A 23,527-nucleotide genomic window follows, 5' to 3' on the forward strand; every position below is an offset into this window, starting at 1 on the left:
AAATGTGTCAAAATCGTCCGAAGTGTCCGCCATAATTTCGCAGTCACGAAAAAAATCGCTGATCGCCGCCATAAGTAGTAAAAAAAAAATCATGAATAAAAATGCAATAAAACTATCCCCTATTTTGTAAACGCTATAAATTTTGCGCAAACCAACCGATAAACTCTTATTGCGATTTTTTTTACCAAAAATAGGTAGAAGAATACGTATCGGCCTAAACTGAGGGAATTTTTTTTTTATATATATATTTTTGGGGGATATTTATTATAGCAAAAAGTAAAAAATATTGCATTTTTTTCAAAATTGTCGCTCTATTTTTGTTTATAGCGCAACAAATAAAAACCGCAGAGGTGATCAAATACCACCGAAAGAAAGCTCTATTTGTGGGAAAAAAAGGACGCAAATTTTGTTTGGGAGCCACGTCGCACGACCGCGCAATTGTCTGTTAAAGCGATGCAGTGCCAAATCGCGAAACCTTGCCGGGTCCTTTAGCAGCATTTTGGTCCGGGGCTTAAGTGGTTAAACGCTCCAGTATCTTCCCGGTCATTAATGAGTCCCAAAATATTAGATACAATGGCCTTGAAATTACTCAATTCTTTTAGGATCTGTGGGCTTATGCCATCTGGTCCAGGTGCTTTATCCACCCTTACCCACCCTTATTCTGTGTAAATACTTATGGACCATATCTTTTTTGAGCCATTGTGGATCATTTGGGGCTGTGTCACCCCATGCTCCTTTGTATACACAGAGCTGAAGAAAGTATTTAATACATTAGCCTTCTCTTTGTCCCCAGTCACCCACTCTAGATTATTTTGTAAAGCGACCTTTTTACTATTAATATATTTTTGTGGGGTTTGTCCTACTATATTTTGCAATCTGTCGTTCATTTAGATTTTTTTTTGTGTCCTTGATTTCCTTTTTACATATTCTGTTAGTATTCTTTGTAACATTTAAAAGGATGATGGTGTTAATTTTTATATTTTTTAAAAGCTCTTTTTTAATTATTTATACCTTTTTTAAACTTTGGCCCTGAGCCACATAAGTTTTATTCTTAGCCTTTTAAACTTATTGCCCAATATATATAATATAAGGTCAAACCTAAACAACACTTTCAATTCGTATCCAATCAGCCAGTCCCTTGCGCTACATAGTTGAAGGTAAATCTGAAAGATTGTACAAAAAATTGTACAAAAAATTGTACAAGAAAATGGTCAGATTGAATACCACAAAGAGCTAGCTCAGAGCAATCAAAAGCTGCACCAAAATGGAAAACTGTCCTGATTGACTAAGGAGTGCACCATGCGATTATACTCCAGCAACTTTTCACTAGTGCAGTCCTGTAAGATCTTTATCTTCTAATGCCAATTTCACACGACATGTAGCCTCCCCTAGAATAATCGCACAGCAAATACATTTTTCAAAAATAGTCATCCATTGACATCCACCTTTGTAAAGAACCTTTTTTTTTAAAAGGAAGAAAGTCCTATTTTTCTGTTTTTTCTTCTGTTTTTTCATTGATTATTATGAGCCGCCACCCGTTGGGGTTATAACAACCAGTGACTCATCTCTGCTGTCAGTGGGGAATTCCCCACTGACAGCAGAATACAAACAACAAACTGTGTGTACATCAGGAGAGAGGCAGTGTTTACAGAGTGTAAGGATCTGTCACTTGCCGGCAGAAAATTACTCCCAGTTCTCCCTGTCACTGAAGTAAAGGGGCGGGGTCATCCCGTGACATCACTTGGGTCTGTCATTTGCCGGCTACAAATCAGCGCAGGGAGAAGCAGAGCTGTCATTCGGCCCCTCTGCTCCAGTAGAAAAAGTACTCTAAATGTACCCCTAAATGTATCAATAAGGCTGCTTTCACACTGGGTCGCTTTACAGGCGCTATAGCACTAAACATAGCTCCTGCAAAGCGCCCTGAAAGAGCCGCTCCTTTCACTCCAGTGTGAAAGCCTGAGGGCTTTCACACTGGAGTGGTGCGCTGGCAGGAAAAAGTCCTGCCAGCCACATCTTTAAGGCGCCGTGTGTTCACCGCTCCTAAAGCGCCCCTGCCTATTGAAATCAATGTGCAGCGCCTCCGAACCGCCAGCAAAGTGCCGGCAAAGCGCCGCTAAAACGTCAGTAAAGCGCCACTAAAAATAGCAGCGCTTAACCGCCAACGTCGGCGATGCCCCAGAGTGAAAGTAGCCTAACACTAATGCTGATCCTAATCCTGTTGATAATCAAAACCCTAACATCTGCTTATGCACAAAGTCAAATGATCACCATGTCAGCACTGTCATGACAATCAACAAATTTGGATGGGGAAATTAGATGCCAACCCCTGGTGATGGCTTTCTGAGCCGAAACGCGTCAGTTAGTTGTACACATTGTTATTGTGCCCATTTGATTTATTCAATATTGCACAATTTTACATTGTGCGATCATCGCACACAGACTTTTACATTATTGTATTTAGTTGTGGTTTTCGCACATAACACTATTGATCTTATGTCATAAGCATTTTCATTTGATTTATTTAGCGCTGCACTATTTATTTATTATTCATGATTCTAGTATTGAGGTAGAAGAAAGAAAATACTGTAAAGTAAATAAAAAAATGCTTGAAATTAAAATATTAAAATTAAAACCTTGACTTTTTGTTTCTGAATGATTTCTGTACAAGTGCGCCTGTGAATGATTTCTGTACAAGTGCTCCTCTGAATGATTTCTGTACAAGTGCTCCTGTGAATGATTTCTGTACAAGTACTCCTGTAGTTCATTTGTTTGATGTTTGGATTCTTCAGTTACCGTGATAATCCAGATAGTCAGATTTACTGCCAGCAGGACCATAAGAAAACACCTGAGAAGATATATAGCATAATTATATAAAGGAACTTCTCTAAAAGTAACAATGTCAATAAAGATCAGATACATTTTAATACCCAGAACCCCAATAAAATTCTTGTTCACGCTTGGATGAAGTACCTTCACAAAATCTGGAGCCCAAGGTCCCTGTGGTCTCCTTTCCCATCTGGTAGGGCCGGCCCCTGGGAAATATTGTGCACACTCCCTGCCTCTTCCACATGCATCTCCTTTGATAATTAGAAAATTAAGAACTTTTTACTCAGTTGGAGTAGATGCATGAAAGGACTTCAGCATGTGAAAGTCAAGAAGAGGGGTACTGATTTAAAGTTCAAAGTGGTATGGTCGGTAAGATTTTCTTCCAGCAGATGTCTGAAGCCTCGTATACACGCTCGGTTTTCTCTGCAAGAACCAGCAAGAAACCAGCAGAGCTTTCTTGCCGAGCGTGTGTACGAGGCTTTGAGGTTTCTCGTCAGGAAATCTGCCAAGAAAAATAGAGATCCTGCTCTCTATTTTCTCATCGGGATTCTTGTCGGCCTGTTTCTCGATGAGAAACCAGAGCGTCTGTATACTTACCTGTCGCTGTGGAAACCCGCGCATGCTCAAAATGACTTTGACGCATGCGCGGTAGCTTCCTAGGCATAGGAAGGGTGCAACAAGATGGCGGCGAAGGCATCGAATGTGACGAGCGCATGCTCGTCTTACGCGATGACATCACTGCATTCTTGCCTTCCAAAAGAACCGCGGTTCTTTTGAAAGAAGCGTCTGTACACTTGGGTGGCAAGAGATTCTTGCAAGAATCTCGTCAGGAAAAACAAAGTTTTTTTTTCCCCTGACAAGATTTTGGCCTGTGTGTACGAGGCTTGAGTCTCATGTTTGTTCTAAGACTCAGATCCCAGTATATATGTAGTCATCAAAAATTCTCATTGTATAATTTCCATAGTATTTCAATAATATTGCCAATTTTTAGTGTGAACCTTTCCCAATCACTGTGTCTCCATTAGAGTGCTTCAGGTGTCTCCATTAGAGTGCTCCCTGACATCACATATCCCCATGAGAGTTCCGCCTTACATCAGGTGTCGCTATCACAGAACCCTAATACCTTTTAAGGGCAGGCAGGCAGAGGGCATGAAGTGGAGCAGGCTGCAGGTCTGTACAGAGGAAGTTTCACTATTCATCTTTCTTTGATACTAAGGCTGGGGCATGCACCAGGTGTTATTGGTTGAAAGGACCCTGGTAGTCCTTGCAACCATTGACTGCTAAGGAGAGGCAAGGAAGCACTGGGGATGACTGGCTGGCAGTCCGGATAGGACTATCACTCAGCCTGGGTTATGACAGCCATTGAGTGATGGCTGGTTGAGAACTACCAAGTATATTGTTGGCTTTGAGAAGGTATAAGGGTTCTCAGGGAAAGACTGGGAATCTTTGGTTTGAGGGGCAAATATATCAACTAGCGCTTTCATAATAGGGACAGATTCCTGTGGTCTTAAAAAAGCATGTGTGACGAGACCCTTTCTCGCCCAGGTCCTGCTCTCCCGACACTCCTCTGCTTCTATTGGATCAGCTTGCAGATTGCAACGTCTGATGGTCCAGTCATCCAAAGTTCCGGGATCCGAATTACAGCTATGTGCCATTCGGACCCATTAAGAACAAACACCAGGCAGGCTGTATGTAAGTTCAAACAGGACTCTTTATTTTCAAGTACACAGCACACTTTTATACAGAATTTTGGAACATCCCACTCCCAACAACCGCTTTCCTATTGGTCAATTGTAAAGTATATGCCAGGGATCCTCAAACTACGGCCCTCCAGCTGTTGCGGAACTACACATCCCATGAGGCATTGTAAAACTTTGATATTCACGGACATGACTAGGCATGATGGGAATTGTAGTTCCTAAACAACTGGAGGGCCGTAGTTTGAAGACCCATGGTATATGCAGTCTTCACTCAGGTCCTCCTTGACCATGCAAATGAGGACTTGAAATAGTCAACAGGGATTGGTCCAATAGCTTGGATAGAAAGACTTGTGTATTGAGACAGAAGCCCCAGGGGGTAATCAATGTACACAATAACCCGGTCTACTTAATTACTACCTCTGAGAGGTTACATTCCTTTTAGACAATAGAATGCTAATTCAATACAGCTGACAGGCTTCTGACCTTTAGAACAATACAAAGTCCCTTAGCGTAAACACATACATCTTCAAACATACATAATAGATTCAATTAACCTTCAATCCCCAATTCTAGCCAGACGGACTGTCTCCGACACCCGCTCTTAACCTGCAGAACACAATAAAAGGTATTTCACAAGCTGGTTCCACTTAGCATTTCAAAAGCCGGTGTCCTTGCATTGAATGTCCCTCTCCTGTGTAACAGATGTCAAGTATAAACACTTTAATATCTCAAGATCCATGACAGCATGCAATGCAAAGTGTGCCATAATACCACATGATGGGTGGTGAGGGGGTGGGTGCAACTAAAGTACATGTTTTATTGTGGCACATCTTTTTATCTACCAGCATCAGCTTTCTCACTCTTTGGCTCTAACCCAGTGGTTCTCAACCTTTCTAGTGCTGCAACCCCTTGATGAAATTTCCCAAGTTGTGGGGACCCCTAACAGTAAACTTATTTTTGTAGTGTGAGCACCCAAGGCAAGACAAGACAAGTAATTTGTACCCCTAACCCAGGAACATATAGTGCACCCTGAGTCCCTTCCACTCGTACAGTATTAAAACCCATTATGGTACATTTTAGCATGTACCACGCTTTTTGTTCTTCCTTCTTTCCCTTTAATCTCTCTCTATCCTAATTTCTTATTTTTTTTCATCCCCCCTCTCTAGCCGTCTTTCTTGTTCTCTTATTCTTTCTCTCCCTTTTTTCTTTGTTCCTCCCCCTCTTTTCCTCTCCCTTCCATGTATTCTCAATTTTTATTCCTTCTCCTTGGTGGGGGGGGGACTAGTGGCAGTGCTGGTGGCGAGTTAGGATGAGTGGCAATGCTGCGGGGAGTTCTGATCAGCCAACTTAGATGTTCTTGATCAAGGTCATCTGCTGATCTGAGAACTGTGGGGACTTTTAATGGCAACTATAATAACAGGTAGTGGTACTCACAGTGTCTCTGGCTTCACTGTGTCTCTGACTTTTTGGTGTCTCGTAGCAGTGACACCTATGCCAAAATCAGGAAATAGGGTCTCCTCCAGCCCCTCCTACTTCACATTCCTCACCAGTGAGCTCACCTCTAGTCTCTGCTTTCCAGCCAGGTCATGAACTGAATGTGAAGAGGTTGAGTTGATGGCCGTGCTCTCCAGAAGCAGCCAGGCTGGGCGGCCGCAAAAAGGCTAAGCGAGCAGTGCGGCTTCAGGAACAGCCCAGGATTCGTGAACCCTGTAAAATCATTATTCGACCCCAGAGGGGTTCCCAACCCCAGGTTGAGAACCACTGCTCTAACCTGAAGTTCTCAGGACCCAATCACATGACATCTCAAAATTACATACAGAAAGTCAGTGCTGGAAGACTTCCCTTTGCCAGAAACTGACCACAGGCTTGTGGGTACAGAAGCTATATAATGTGTCATGCATCACTGACTGTGGGTCCCTCTTTAATTAATGGTCACCAGCCCAGCACATCTGCAAGCAGCACACTACCAGCTGTAGACTATAGCCGTCAAATTTCTCTACCCCATCTGCTGTAGCGGAAAAAAAACAGTCCCTGCCACCCACATGCCCAGCATCTAAATGCAAGATTGTCAAAGTTGCTGGCTCTACAACTTCTGCCTTTCCATCTGGTAGATTTTGCCCCCTTCTGTGAATTTGCAGAATGTGCTGTACTACAATGGCAGGTTCCCAGACGCTATTTCTTTTCATGTACGGCCATTCCAGCTCTCTACCATAATGTGGAAGGCAATGTTGTGCATCGATGGGCAAGGCAGTCAGCCGCAAAGTCCACGTTACTTCTGACACCTGGTCCAGCAAGTTTGGGCTGGGACAATATATTTTGCTCACAGTACACTGCAACTCGGAAGGATGCAGGACAGGGCTTAGTGCCTCAGCTTGTTGTGCCCCCACCTCTCCATACAGCTGGTGATGATGCAAGATTTGTCAGCTCTACCCCCTCCATGCACTCCTCTGCTGAATTGTCCTATGAACCTCAAGTACCCCATAAGCATTCAAAGGGCTATTCAATGAGTCAGGCTAAAAGGTGCCATGCGGTGCTTCAGCGGGTGTGTCTAGGGGACAGGAATCACACCGGAGAAGACATTCTTGCAGCTCTGCAAGAACAGGTCCAGAGGTGGTTCACGCCACACCAGCTGGAGCCAGGAATGGTGGTGTGTGATAATGGCACAAACCTCCAGTCTGCCCTTAGACAGGGAAAGTTGACACATGTACCATGCCTGGCAAATTTCCTCAATTTGGTGGTGCAGCGTTTTATAAATAGGTACGCAGGGTTGAAGGATCTACTAAAGCAGGCCAGAAGAGTCTGTGGCCATTTCAGGCGATCATACGCAGCCAGTACTTGGTTGGATGAAATTCAGCAGGAATTCCACCTGCCTGTAAACTGCCTGATTTGTGAGTGAGTAACTTATATAGCGCTAACAAATGCGAACTAAATTGCCTCAAGGCGCTTGTGTCCAGAGTCGTCCTTGTACTTCAGAAGAGGTGGGTCTTCAGTTTTTTCCTGAAGGCGCGATGGTTATCTTCCATGCAGATGATGGTTGGTAGCGCATTCCACAGCCGTGGCCCCTGGACTGCAAAACTTTGTTCTCCTTTCGATTTGTCTTGGGGATGCAGAGCAGGTTTTGATTCGTTGACCGTAGGTCCTGCTCAGTGTTGTAGTGTCGTATTTTCTCGCACAGGTATTGCAGGGCTTTACCTTGTGTGCATTTGTGAGTGAGGCAGAGTGTCTTGAATGTCACCCGATCCTTTACAGTTAGTCAATGGAGGTTCTTCAGGGACAGGGTGATGGAATCCCAAGGCTTTTTTCCCCCATTATCAGTCTGGCGGCTGTGTTCTGGACAACTTGTAGATGCGAGATCTGGTATTTGGGTAGTCCTAGGTAGGGGGAGTTAGCGTAATCCAGTCGAGCATTGATGATTGTTCCGACTACTACTGCTTTGTCCTTAAAAGGGATGAAGGAGATGAGTCTACGTAGTAGGCGTAGGAGATGGTGGTCCCATTTATGCGTCCATGGTCATGTCTGAATCAAAGATGACTCAGAGGGGTTTGCTGATAATATTGAGGAGTGGGCGGAGATAGATGTTGAAGAGCACAGGCGACAGGGGTGAACCTTGAGGGACTCTGCATGTAATTGTACGTGCTTCTGAAACAGAGGCTCCTAGCTTCACTGCCTGGGATCGATTCTCTAGAAAGGATGCGAACCAGGGTAGATCTGAGTCTGTGACTCCGGCTACTTCTGTGAGTTGAGTGAGCAGCATTTTGTGGTCTACTGTGTCGAAAGCTGCGCTAAGGTCCAGTAGCACCAGGAGACATGATTCTTCGTCATCTGCTGCTTCGAGGGTGTTGTCCCATATTTTTAGAAGAGCCATTTCTGTCCCATGGCCAGGACGGAAACCCGATTATAGTGGGTCCAAGAGTTTGTAGGTGTCAAAATGGAGTTGTAACTGTTGTACTACCGCTTTTCGAGATGGAGTTAAGGCTTGTTATTAGTCTGCAGTGATTAGGGTCTTTGGGGTTGAGGTTCAGTTTCTTTAGGAGGGGTTTTATAATGCCTTCCTTGAGGGAAATCGGCACAGTACCTTCTTTGAACGATTGATTTATGAGAGGTGTTATGGTCAGTTCCAAGATGTTGGTAAATTCTCTCAGATGATGTTTTTGATGATGACTTTGGTGGCGTCAATGGTGATTGGGACCAGACTGAATTTCGTTGCTTGTAGTGTATTTATCTGTCTTTTTTCTTCTTGCTCCTTTTCAGGACAGCCACTCCAGCGATCCAAATTGCGGCTGTTTACCTTCTCTTAGAGCCGCATGCACCCCAATCAGTCACCCACAATCACCCCGGCCACCCGCCGTGCATAGCAGCGCTTTTTTCTGGCGATCTGCGGCTTTTTTCCGCATCCGCGCCAGACCAGGCCGTAATCGCGGCCGCCGCAATTAGAAAAGACCGCGGCTTCAACCGCGGCCTAGCGGCGCGCCGCAAAAAGGAGCACTGACAGCCTGGAAATTTTCCTAGAACTGTCAGGGATCATCCCCCTATCCCTGGAGGATCCCATCCTCCCCTGGATTAACAACCAGGTCATACCCATTAGTGTTGAGCAGAATTCGCCATATTCGATTTCGCAATATATCTCGAATATATAGTCGAATATTCGAGATATATTCGCTAAATTCGAATATTCGTGATATTTTATCGAAATGAAATGATTGCGATTTTTCGCTATTGCGAATGCGAAAATAATTGCGATTTTTCGCCAACTGCGGTAGGAGCACTCTGATTGGCTCAGAATATTCTTGATATTTTTTCGAAATTTCGCAAAATGCGAATGCGATATTTATTGCGCAATTTCGACAAATGCTGTAGGAGCACTCTGATTGGCTCAGAATATTTGTGATATTTTATCGAAATTTCGCAAAATGCGAATGCGATATTTACTGCGCAATTTCGACAAATGCTGTAGGAGCACTCTGATTGGCTCAGAATATTCGTTATATTTTATCGAAATTTCGCAATATTGCGAATGCGATAATTATTGCGGAATTTCCCCAAATGCTGTAGGAGCGCTCTGATTGGCTCATTCTGAAATCGAATATTCGAGATATTTTAGCGCAATTTCACAAAATGCGAATGCGAAATTGATTGCAGATATTTCGAAAACTGCTGTAGGAGCACTCTGAAATCGAATATTTGTGATATTTTAGCGTAAAAAAATATTGCGATTGCGATTGCGATATATATTGCGAATTTTCGATCGCACATGCGCAATCGCGCGAACAAAACGCGCCCAACACGCGACCATTTCCTGGACCCTTGCCAGTTTCCAACTTTATGATCGCATCGCAATAGCAGATTAGCAGAATGGTTGGAAGCAATTTCACACTCTCTGAGGAAAAGATGCTGATTTGTGTAAGTATTTTGACCACTGTTATTTCATTATCTTTAACTGCATTTTAGTCTAGTTTAAAAGTTAGTATATAAGATCAGATATTAGTATTTCCCAAACAATGTGTCTCCTGTTGTTACAAAACTACAACTCCCAGCATGCCTGGACAGCTGCAGACACCCTGGTTGGTAAATGTGTATTTAGGCACTTTTCCTTGTTATTTAGCATAATGAATTTCACATTTTTTTGGACATAGGACGTATGCGAACGTCCTGACTTCAGGGTCCTCAAGGCCCAAGGACGTTCGAATACATATTGCCCTTTAGATGTTGCAGAACTACAACTTCCAGCATGCCTGGGAATGCTGGCACTTCTAGTATTGTAAGTTCTGCAGGCCCACATTTTTCAGACCTTTATGCACGGGTCTCTAAACTGTGGCACCCTAGATGCAGCAAAAGTAAAATTCTTAGCATGCACTGACAGACCGTGGCTGATGGGAGTAGTAGTTTTGCAACAGCTGGAGGTGGACTGGTCTTGAAACCCTGAGTTAGGTAACAAACCCGTAGTGTTTTGCAACCATTCTGCCTCCAGCTGTTTTTTTTTTCTGTTGAAAAGCCTGTGGCGTGCAAAACACAACCCAAAAACTCCACCCGGTGCAGGGAAAAATGTGCACACACCTAAAGAGTGACATCACAAAAAACTGCGACGGGTGCATACGTCAGTGGTCCTCCGAAAAGGTCCCGTCTCTGATCCCCCGGGGCGTTAGGCTCCTGACAGGGAAAAGAGTTACTGTGGTCCAAGCAGCCAAAGCCACAAGGACCCAACATCCTCGGAGGGACTGCCGAAACAGAACCCTCCTCGGTGAGGCTCCCCCGAAGGGAGACCCCATGAGAGCCGGTGAACCTAACCAGAAGGCCGAGTCTACCAACTCCCAAGACTTTCAGAGACCGGCCCGAGGACCAGCACCCTACTCGCCACACATAAAGTGCAAGCACCAAAACAAAAAGAGTGACAAACAAAACAGAACACGGGGAAAAATAATAAAAGAAAGTGGGGAAAAGGAAGATGGGAGAGTGAGGAAAGTGACCAATGTGAAATAATTCTGCCTCCAGCTGTTGCAAAACTACAACTCCCTGCATGCAACTGGCTGCAATTACCCCCCCCCCTCTTCTCCCCCAATGTGAATGTACAGGGTACATTCACATGGGCTGTGGCTTACAGTGTGCTTCTAGCTGAAGCAAATTTGGCGCTGCAGCTCAAACCCTCAGCGGGAAACTACTGTGAACCCCATGCCCCTCTGACTGTACCTTAAAAACACTACACCACACTAAATATAAATGAAAAAACAAAACATATACACATACCCCTACATAGCCACCCTCACCTCCACATTAAAAGAAAACATCTTGTACGGCACTGTTTCCTAAACGGAGCCTACAGCTGTTGCAAAACAACTCCCCGTTATTACCGGACAGCCATTAACTGTCCAGGCATGCTGGGAGTTAAAGTATAATTGTTGTACAGCTGGTGACGGTGAGCTACATGGTGTATCAGAGCATGCTGGTAGTTGTAGTTGTTAAATAACATCAACTCCATTATTTATTCAAAATTAATTCATCAAAAAGTCAAAAGAAACAAACATATTATTGTTCCTATATAAAGATAGGGATGAAAAAAAATAATCTATTGTACAGGCCCATTATCAGTGTCCAAAAATAACTATAGCGGTCAGATGAATAGCAACGCATATCTCCCCTATACGTGTATCCTGTGTTGTTAATCATATATACATAATTATGCAAATGATAATGGCTGCTATATTTATGCAAAAAAGGTGGCGACCGAAATGGCAGGATATAAAATCTGTCATGTTACCCCTGTCATTGATTAATGAGTCGAGAATGCTTCCAATTGTTGAATACCATACATTTACGTCATATATCCATAAGGCTTTAAACGAAAGTATTACAATATACTTTGTTCTTCATCTTGCAGAGGTTCCTAGAAAAGGGGTATGATCAGCTCCGCAGGCAGCCTGAGAAAAAGGCCGTGGTCAGCGCCCTAATGACCGACTTAGGCGGCCAACACAATCGCCTGGCGATTGTCAAGAAATGGTCTGACCTGAAGAGGCGCCACATGGACCAGGTCAGACGTATTCGGGATAAATATCATCCAGGTAAGTTATTGGTGACAGTTATGTTTTTTTTTTCCAAAGTGTATTTTGTGCGTGCTCTCTCTCTCGAGAGGAGCCGGCCTGCAGGAGTTGGGAGGCCTCCCCCAGAGGCAATCTGCCACCTTTCTCCATGCCCCGGGTGGCAATGGCGGGTGTGAGGGGGTCCTCCCACACAGACGTCCTACCTGCTCCGCTTCGAAGCCCAACAGGGCAGAGGGACTCAACCAGCCCCGTTAGTCCTTCGCCTCTCTTTTTAGAGACCGCGTGGTCAGAGTGCGTGCATGTTAACCCAATTTCGAGTGCGTGTGTAAGTGTGGTGGTTTTTGTGGGAGGGGGGTGGGCGTACTAAGCGCAGGCTTACCTCGCATAGCACACCCACCGGGGGCGGGGCTGAGACCACCAAACTCAATTCACATGTAGCCGAGAGCGGGATCCGAACCCCTAGCTGCAGAGGTGAATCGCTTGTCAGCGCAGTGGCAATCGCGTTGAGCCACCGCAGCTCCTTTGGTGACAGTTATGTAAGGTCATATGTAATTCATGTAAGGTCAGATGTTGTTAACCAAGACGCCATGTTGTGGTAACATATATCACCACCAGCCAAGGTATTCATAGTACTGTTGAAAAAAGACATGGGACAGCAGACAGGAACACAGAAGTTATGTGGGAACATACTTTTCCCATTGCTTTGCATGGGACTTTAAACAAAAACCCTGACCCTCACCAATGTGGGTAGTTAAGGGATAAATTAACGATCCTTTACTTTAAGTGGACATATAGGTAACATGTGACCAAGTGTTATCGAAATATCTACAGCTGTTATGAAGTAACATGTATTTCCCATAGAGTTGAATGAGACTTTAAAGAAAAACCCCGACCATGGCAAATGGGGGTGGGTAAGGGTTAAACCACCTATCCTATGTTTGTGGCTGACATATAAGTAACCTGTGTGCCAAGTTTCATGTAAATATCTTTAGCCGTTTGGACGTGATGCTGGAACATACATACATACATGCACACACACGTTGAGTTTTATATATATATAGATTCCCACTAAATTCCTGTGTTAGGCGTGGGGTTGTTATAGTAATCCCGTGTATTCCATCAGGCCCTTTTTTTAACATGAGATCGTCTGAACAAAACAAAGGAGACAAAAACAGCTCATTTTACCATGGTGGCAGCCCAGCTCACGCTCAGTCCCCTGTAGTGCCCACAAGACCCTTTAATATAACATTGTCCCATTGGTTAACTGTCTATATAAATTAATTTGTATTCATATACAATACAGCAGAGTACACAGAATTTGCATACGTCATTAGAAAACATTTTTATAATATAATATAATAATATAATAATATAATATAATATAATATAATATATGAACATTGTGTTATTATAGGAGCTCCGCTACCAGCTGTACGCGCCAAGCGCAGAAGGCGCCAGGCCGATGAGGAGGAGGATGCGGCAGAGGAGGATGCGGCAGAGGAGGAGAGGGATGAGGAGGAGCAGCCAGGGCCCTCCCACTCGCCACCCCCAGCTCCTGTTGAGGTGGAAGATGAGGAGCTGCACCCCCCCCCCCAACTTCTCCAGGAGACGAGCAGGAGGAAGACAGCGTTCCTATGAGCCTCGCTCAGGAAGGTAAATATGTGCACAATGATTAATAACATTTCAACAATAAAATGTAGATATAAAAATGGACAACATATAAAGCGCACCCGTCAGATTGCAGAACCATAATATGGTATTTATGATAGAAGTATACAGGTAGTGCAGAATTATTAGGCAAGTTGTATTTTTGAGGATTCATTTTATTATTGAACAACAACCATGTTCTCAATGAACCCCAAAAACTCATTAATATCAAAGCTGAATATTTTTGGAAGTAGTTTTTAGTTTGTTTTTAGTGTTAGCTATTTTAGGGGGATATCTGTGTGTGCAGGTGACTACTATTACTGTGCATAATTATTAGGCAACTTAACAAAAAAATAAATATATACCCATTTCAATTATTTATTTTTAACAGTGAAACCAATATAACATCTCAACATTCACAAATATACATTTCTGACATTCAAAAACAAAACAAAAACAAATCAGTGACCAATATAGCCACCTTTCTTTGCAAGGACACTCAAAAGCCTGACATCCATGGATTCTGTCAGTGTTTTGATCTGTTCACCATCAACATTGCGTGCAGCAGCAACCGCAGCCTCACAGACACTGTTCAGAGAGGTGTACTGTTTTCCCTCCTTGTAAATCTCACATTTGATGATGGACCACAGGTTCTCAATGGGGTTCAGATCAGGTGAACAAGGAGGCCATGTCATTAGTTTTTTTTCTTTAATACCCTTTCTTGCCAGCCACGCTGTGGAGTACTTTGACACGTGTGATGGAGCATTGTCCTGCATGAAAATCATGTTTTTCTTGAAGGATGCAGACTTCTTCCTGTACCACTGCTTGAAGAAGGTGTCTTCCATAATCTGGCAGTAGGACTGGGAGTTGAGCTTGACTCCATCCTCAATCCGAAAAGGCCCCACAAGCTCATCTTTGATGATACCAGCACAAACCAGTACTCCACCACGACCTTGCTGGCGTCTGAGTCGGACTGGAGCTCTCTGCCCTTTACCAATCCAGCCACGGGCTCTTCCATCTGGCCCATCAAGACTCACTCTCATTTCAGCAGTCCATAAAACCTTAGAAAAATCTTTCTTGAGATATTTATTGGCACAGTCTTGACGTTGCAGCTTGTGTGTCTTGTTCAGTGGTCGTCGTCTTTCAGCCTTTCTTACCTTGGCCATGTCTCTGGGTATTGCACACCTTGTGCTTTTGGGCACCCCAGTGATGTTGCAGCTCTGAAATATGGCCAATCTGGTGGCAAGTGGCATCTTGGCAGCTGCACGCTTGACTTTTCTCAGTTCATGGGCAGTTATTTTGCACCTTGGTTTTTCCACACGCTTCTTGCGACCCTGTTGACTATTTTGAATGAAACGCTTGATTGTTCGATGATCACGCTTCAGAAGCTTTGCAATTTTAAGAGTGCTGCATCCCTCTGCAAGATATCTCACTATTTTTGACTTTTCAGAGCCCGTCAAGTCCTTCTCTTGACCCATTTTGCAAAAGGAAAGGAAGTTGACTAATAATTATGCACACCTGATATAGAGTGTTGATGTCATTAGACCACACACCTTCTCATTACAGAGATGTACATTACCTAATATGCCTAATTGGTAGTAGGCTTTCGAGCCTATACAGCTTGTAAGACAACATGCATAAAGAGGATGATGTGGTCAAAATACTCATTTGCCTAATAATTCTGCACTCCCTGTATGTGCTAGACACATAACAACTGTATAGACATGATAATGATTGTTTAATAAGCAACATAAATATTTTATTTATTTGGTAACGGTCTTTGAAATCACAATGTTTTTTTCTTATATCCTAAAGGCCCCATACACACGAGAGGATTTATCCGCAGATACGGTCCAGCGGACCGTATCCGCGGATAAATCCTCTCGAGGATTTCAGAAGATTTCTATGCGATGGCGTGTACACACCATCGCATTGAAATCCGCGCTGAAATCCTCTGGCGATGACGTGTCGCGCCGTCGCCGCTATTATGACGCGGCGACGGCGCGACGCTGTCATATAAGGAATTCCACGCATGCGTCAAATCATTACGACGCGTGCGGGGAATCCCTTTGGACGGATGGATCCGGTAAGTCTGTACAGACGAGCGGATCCATCCGTTGGAATGGATTCCAGCAGATGGATTTGTTGTGCATGTCAGCAAATATCCGATCTGCTGGAATCCATCCCAGAGGAGATTTCTCCGTGGAAACGGATCCGCTGGCGTGTACACACCATAGGATCTATCCGCAGAAACCCATTTGCTGGGATTTATCTGCGGATGGATTCTATCGTGTGTATGGGGCCTAACAGTTGCAAAAAAAATGCTGCGGAGGCAGGCTTTGATCCAGAGAACGAATGACAAGATCCTCTCGAATCAGAAAAAAATTCGTTATCTGGACCAGCAGAATCGGCAGCTGGAGCAGCAGCAATTAATAAATTATTCAAAGATGGCAGAGCTTCAGCAGCGCATGCTTAATTACGTTTAATTTTTTTTTATGTTAATAAAATTTTTTATTTTTTTGAAATGTTTCCTTTCTTTTTGAGATAGATTTTTAGGTTTTTTAACACATCTAACTTCACATCTAACACATCAACATCAACATCAACACATCCAACTTCCTAATAAGCAAAAAAAATGTTATACTATTATTTTATGTAACACAAACCTAGGACAAACTAAAGTTCACGGACACAGACACGACGAACACAAACTAAACTGTTGAAAAATGAACATAACAAAAGCAACAATATATATATATATACAGAGAGAGAGCAAGAAAGAGAGAGAGAGTGCAGATTTGCTCTTGCAGACAGGCTAATGGTTGCAGTATAAAGGCCGCAAACCAGGGTTTAACATAAAGTTCATTGTTTTAGTTACACTTGCTGTTACGATCCGGTCTGGTAGCTTGTAGCGGAGGCTGTTGGTGGATCCGCTGTGCCAGAGAGGTCATGAAGCATTACTCAGCATGGAGGCAGCAGCAGTAGTATTAAAATGTAATGTAACTAGAAAAGATACAATTTCAGGGTAAATTGTGCTGCGTGGTCTTGCCTCCACCAATACTACTGACTGGAGAAGGTGCCCCTGGAGATGTAAACGTGATCCAACCGTGTGTGGATCCAGTTCGGTCTATTGCCCCATCAAAAACTGCTCCATCCAAAACTAGCCCATAAAAACTGCACCATCAAAACTAGTGCTGCGCATCTTCACCCGTCTCACGATTCGATGCGATTACGATTATCAAGTCCACGATTCGATTCGATTCCGCGATGCATCACAATGCATCACGATTGCAGCGCAAGTGCGCATGTCTCTCCCCCCAAAATACTAAAGGAGATTATCAGAGACTGCAGACATAGTACAGGAGATGGTCAGAGACTGCAGACATAGTACAGGAGATGGTCAGAGACTGCAGACATAGTACAGGGGATGGTCAGAGACTGCAGACATAGTACAGGAGATGGTCAGAGACTGCAGACATAGTACAGGAGATGGTCAGAGACTGCAGACATAGTACAGGAGATGGTCAGAAACTGCAGACATAGTACAGGGGATGGTCAGAGACTGCAGACATAGTACAGGAGATGGTCAGAGACTGCGGACATAGTACAGGAGATGGTCAGAGACTGGGGACATGCTACACGAGATAAGAGACTGCGTGCATGCTACAGGAGATGGTCAGAGACTGGGGACATGCTACACGAGATAAGAGACTGCGTGCATGCTACACAAGATGATCAGAGAATGCGGACATGCTACAGGAAATGGTCAGAGACTGCGGAAATTATACAGAAGATCAGTAGGTAAGTATGATTTTTATTTTTATTTTAATTTTAAAGAAGAAAATAATACCCTTTAGTATCACTTTAACAAAGCCATTGAGTCTTTTGGCAGCAACTTGCATAGTAAACAGGTCAACATCACTGCACAAATAAAAAAAGGGAGACATTCCAATCATCAAGAAATATACTGCTTGCAGATCAGTAGATGGTTCCAGAGGGGAGAGATGATAGGGAAATCACAGCAAGAAATTAGACAGTAAAAGAGTTTGCCTTACAAATTGGGGGCTGCACAAACAGTACACACACACAGAGGATAGCTGCAGCAGGAAGGGGGGGGGGTGCTGCCACCTCTCTACACTCACCCATATATCAAGCATGACAGGCTTATCTCTCACCTCCGGAACACTTCCATCCCCCCCTCCTCTCAGCTCGTTTGTAGTTTGCAGAAGCCAAATTTATGGCTCATGGCACGGATGTTACAACAGCTCCGTGCAGTCATGATCTGTATGCCTCTGTCTCAGCTCCTCGTGCGGCTCGGCACCGCCCATCGGGGAGATGTTGCAAAACTACAAGTCCAATGAGACATTGCAAGAATGACAGTTACCAGCATGACTCCCACAGGCAGAGGCATGATGGTAACTGTAGTTTTACAACAGCTGGAGGGCCATCAGTTTGAGACCCTTGCTTAACAGAGGAAAGTTCCCTCAGCCTTGTGTGGGAGGAACCAACTCACCTCATAACTTTATGTGAGGTGTTATTAAGCTCCTCAGCTTTTCCTAGGAAACCAATTTTTGGGTTTGCAGGCTCTCTGTAAACACAGCAGAAATTGAGGAATGTTTTTTGAATACTTGTCCTTCAAATTGTTCGATCTTAAAAACTATAAATCTCACAGTGAATATCTTTACAGTTTACGAATCACAAGACCCAGACCTACATTTTGATGTATAGTATGTCTCTGAAATAATAAAATTGAAGGCACAGTCGAAGTTTACAAATTCAACAGCAGATGTTAGTTTTATAAACTTTGACCTCCATTGACTTCCATTGAAATAATGGATGTCGTTGGTTGCAAACAAATTATCATATTGTGAAAACCGTTTGATCATTCGCTTAGCCGTAAACACGTGTGATGGCAGCAGGGAGAGCTGAACTTTTTGATATAAGATTTGTGTAGGTCGGCTTGAAAATGAGGGAGTGGTCGCAGTTTACAAATCATGTGCTGATTTTTCCAGTTTTCACATTCCACACTCTAGCTCTCCTCATTCACTCCTATGGGAAAATTTTGCCGCAAAAAATTACGATATTTCATGAATGATTAAGCGAAACGTTCCACAAAGTAAAAGCACACCATTCTGGAACAATCCACACGTTTCGATATATTACTTGTCTATGTAGTGTAAAAACTGTGGGAGGAGATACCGTTTAAAAGTTGGCTATAATAAGAATAATATATATGTGAGATAACAATAAGTGCTCTTGCTATGCAAGACCACTTAACTCTCACACAGGCATCATTTACAAGGAGTATTGGTAATATTACTAGATAGCATCTAAACACGTGGGCAGGACTTTACAGCATCAGTAATGACCATAGTAGTCAATAGTGTCAAATAACTTGTGACATAGGTGTCGTGAGCAGCAGCAGTATTAGTAACAGTAGACAATATAGTGTCAAATCACTCGGGAAAGAGGTGCCATGAACAGCAGCAGTAGCAGTGCTAATAGTAGTATAGAGTGGCAATTAACTTGTGACCTAGGTGTCTTGACTGAGCAGCAGTAGTAGTAGTAGACAGTGACAATACAGTGTCAAATCACTTGGGCAGGAGGTGCCATGATGAACAGCAGTGAAAATAGTAGTATAGAGTGGTAAATAACTTCTGACATAGGTGTCTTGACTGAGCAGCAGCAGTATTAGTAGTAGTAGTAGATACAGAGTCATATCACTTGGGCAGGAGGTGCCATGATGAACAGCAGTGGTAATAGGAGTATATAGAGTGGGAAATAACTTCTGACATAGGTGTCTTGACTGAGCAGCAGCAGCAGCAGCAGTAGTAGTAGTAGTAGATACAGAGTAATATCACTTGGGCAGGAGGTGCCATGATGAACAACAGTGGTAATAGGAGTATATAGAGTGGGAAATAACTTTTGACATAGGTGTCTTGACTGAGCAGCAGCAGTATTAGTAGTAGTAGTAGTAGATACAGAGTCATATCACTTGGGCAGGAGGTGCCATGCTGAACAGCAGTGGTAATAGTAGTATATAGAGTGGGAAATAACTTTTGACATAGGTGTCTTGACTGAGCAGCAGCAGTATTAGTAGTAGTAGTAGTAGATACAGAGTCATATCACTTGGCCAGGAGGTGCCATGATGAACAGCAGAGGTAATAGGAGTATATAGAGTGGGAAATAAATTCTGACATAGGTGTCTTGACTGAGCAGCAGCCGTAGTAGTAGTAGTAGTAGTAGCAGATACAGAGTCATATCACTTGGGCAGGAGGTGCCATGATGAACAGCAGTGGTAATAGGAGTATATAGAGTGGGAAATAACTTCTGACATAGGTGTCTTGACTGAGCAGCAGCAGCAGCAGTAGTAGTAGTAGTAGATACAGAGTCATATCACTTGGGCAGGAGGTGCCATGATGAACAGCAGTGGTAATAGTAGTATATAGAGTGGGAAATAACTTTTGACATAGGTGTCTTGACTGAGCAGCAGCAGCAGTAGTAGTAGTAGTAGATACAGAGTCATATCACTTGGCCAGGAGGTGCCATGATGAACAGCAGTGGTAATAGGAGTATATAGAGTGGGAAATAACTTTTGACATAGGTGTCTTGACTGAGCAGCAGCAGTATTAGTAGTAGTAGTAGTAGTAGATACAGAGTCATATCACTTGGCCAGGAGGTGCCATGATGAACAGCAGTGGTAATAGGAGTATATAGAGTGGGACATAACTTCTGACATAGGTGTCTTGACTGAGCAGCAGCAGTAGTAGTAGTAGTAGTAGTAGCAGATACAGAGTCATATCACTTGGGCAGGAGGTGCCATGATGAACAGCAGTGGTAATAGGAGTATATAGAGTGGGAAATAACTTCTGACATAGGTGTCTTGACTGAGCAGCAGCAGCAGCAGTAGTAGTAGTAGTAGTAGATACAGAGTCATATCACTTGGCCAGGAGGTGCCATGATGAACAGCAGTGGTAATAGTAGTATATAGAGTGTGAAATTACTTTTGACATAGTTGTCTTGACTGAGCAGCAGCAGCAGCAGCAGTAGTAGTAGTAGATACAGAGTCATATCACTTGGGCAGGAGGTGCCATGATGAACAGCAGTGGTAATAGTAGTATATAGAGTGGGAAATAACTTTTGACATAGGTGTCTTGACTGAGCAGCAGCAGCAGTAGTAGTAGTAGTAGATACAGAGTCATATCACTTGGGCAGGAGGTGCCATGATGAACAGCAGTGGTAATAGGAGTATATAGAGTGTGAAATTACTTCTGACATAGTTGTCTTGACTGATCCAGAGGAGTCATGGGAGAAAGTCATGTGGTCAGATGAGACCATAATATAACTTTTTGGTCATAATTCCACTAACCGTGTTCGGAGGAAGAAGAATGATGAGTACAATGCCAAGAATGCCATCCCTACTGTGAAGCATAGGGGTGGTAGCATCATGCTTTGGGGGTGTTTTTCTGCACATGGGACAGGGTGACTGCACTGTATTAAGGAGAGGATGACCGGGGCCATGTATTGCGAGAACAACCTCCTTCCCTGAGTTAGAGCTTTGAAGATGGGTCGAGGCTGGGTCTTCCAACATGACAATGACCCAAAGCACACAGCCAGGATAACCAAGGAGTGGCTCTGTAAGGAGCATATCAAGGTTCTGGCGTGGCCTAGCTAGTCTCCAGACCTAAACCCAATAGAGAATCTTTGGAGGGAGCTCAAATTCCGTGTTTCTCAGTGAGAGCCCAGAAACCTGACTGATGTAGAGAAGATCTGTGTGGAGGAGTGGGCCAAAATCCATCCTCCATTGTGTGCAAAGCTGGTGAAAAACTACAAGAAAGGTTTGACCGCTGCAATTGCAAACAAAGCCTACTGTACCAAATATTAACATTGATTTTCTCAGATGTTAAAATAGTTATATTCAGCACTGTAAATACATCAGGTCCGGGGCTCCATCAGGGAATGCATGACAAGGGACCCTTCAGCGCCCTGAACCGACGACGGGTGCCAGAAAGTCACCGCCGATCCAGGACTCATTCATCTTTATGAATGTGAGTCTGTCCACGGAGTCTGTGGACAGACGGGTCCTCTTGTCCGTGACCACCCCACCTGCCGCGCTGAATGTCCGCTCAGATAGTACGCTGGAGGGGGGGCAAGACAATAACTCCAGCGCATACTGAGCGAGCTCGCGGCAGGTGTCCAATCTGGCAACCCAGTACTCCAATGTTGTCGTCGGTGCTCATACTGTCAGAAGCACCGACGGACGCCATGTAGTCTGCCACCATGTGGGCCAGCCGCTGGTGGTGACTGCTGCTGCTGGTGCTGGTACTGGGTCGCTCCGATTGGAAGAACATCCTCATCTCATCCATTAGGTCCCCTGCTCGGCTGCTGCTGGGTGCAGCCACCTGCTGGATGAGATGAGGGGGGACAACTGGAGGCCGGGGAGTTGCCTGCTCCAACCGGCTGACAGTGCCTGCCTGCAGTTCCTCCATCCGGCGCTGCCTCCGGCTGGCTGGGATGAACTGCTCCAGTTTCCCCTTGCACCTGGGATCCAAAAGGGTGGCCATCCAAAAGTCATCCCTCGCCTTGATGGTCTTAACCCGGGGGTCCCTCCTGAGGCATCTCAGCATGTGGGCAGCCATGGGGAAGAGCACAGCCTGCTGTGACTCCTCACTGCTGCCCAGGTCAATGAGGTCCGACTCTTCATCCCTGAGGCGCTGCTGGTCACGCTCAGAGATGCCCAACCCCCGGACTATCGGTGCCCCCAACACCGGCTCTCCCTCCTGACCAGGCCCTGACTCCGGGACGACACCAGCAACCTCCTCCTCATCATCATCATCCTCCTCCTCCTCGTCCTGGCCCTGGTCTCGGTGGAGCATTGCTGCCTCCTCCTGCTCCACCAAGGCACTCTCCCCAGCTTCGAGCAGGCGATCTAGTGTCCTCTCCAGCATGAACACTATTGGCAGCACGTTATTGAGGCCGACATGCTCACTGCTGACCATCTTGGTCGCCTGCTCGAAGGAGGACAACACTTGGCAGACCTGTTGTATCTGCCCCCACTCCGCACAGGCGATGAAAGGGAGTTGTAGTGAAGTCCTCTCAGTGCCTAGGTCCAGCAGGTACTCCTTCACCGCCCTTCGCTGCTCCCACAACCTCTTCAGCATGTGGAGGGTGGAGTTCCACCGCGTCACACTGTCCACAATCAGCCTGTGAAGGGGCAGCCTGTTGACCCGCTGAAACTCGGACAGGGACGCGGTAGCGGTTGGGGAGCGCCTGAAGTGGCTGGCAATTCTACGCACCTTTGGCACAATGTCACTCAACCCGGGATAAGTGCGCAGGAACTTCTGCACCACCAGGTTGAGGACATGTGCCAGACAGGGCACGTGTGTCAGACTGCCAGCATTGAGGGCGGAAAGTAGGTTGCTGCCGTTATCGCAGACAACCATACCTGCCTGGAGCCTTCGGGGTGTCAGCCACTTCTGGACCTGAGCCTGAAGTGCTTTCAGCACTTCTTGTCCAGTTTGTCTCCGGTCCCCTAAACTAACAAGCTGGAGCACGGCCTGACAGCGCACGTGCCCCACACACTTGAGTAGCTACGGGGGCGCTTGCTGGGAGGCTCAGCAGCTGCGGAGACAGTGGCTTGAGGGAGACCAGCAGTTCTCCCCTGGACACCCCGGGGCGGCACCACAAGATCTGTTGCCGCCGATCCCTCCCCGGCGCCTCGGAGGGAAACCCAATGGGCCGTGAAGCTGATGTAGCGCCCCTGCCCATGCCTGCTGGTCCAGCCATCCATTGTCAGATGAACCCTGTCGCTGACAGCGTGAT

At 44.9% G+C, this 23,527-nt stretch overlaps 1 protein-coding gene across 1 annotated transcript in view; it reads right to left on the reverse strand.

Annotated features, from left to right (window-relative positions):
* LOC120919310 (proton channel OTOP2-like) overlaps positions 1-23,527 on the reverse strand; it is a 111,643-nt gene that overhangs the window by 35,803 nt on the left and 52,313 nt on the right. Inside the window, exon 4 of the mRNA XM_040331404.1 lies at positions 2,634-2,845. Coding sequence (XP_040187338.1) covers positions 2,634-2,845 — 212 coding nt within the window. The remainder of the gene's footprint in view (positions 1-2,633; positions 2,846-23,527) is intronic.

Source organism: Rana temporaria, chromosome 12 (genome assembly GCF_905171775.1).
Source record: "Rana temporaria chromosome 12, aRanTem1.1, whole genome shotgun sequence".
In the NCBI taxonomy this organism is placed as follows: domain Eukaryota; kingdom Metazoa; phylum Chordata; class Amphibia; order Anura; family Ranidae; genus Rana; species Rana temporaria.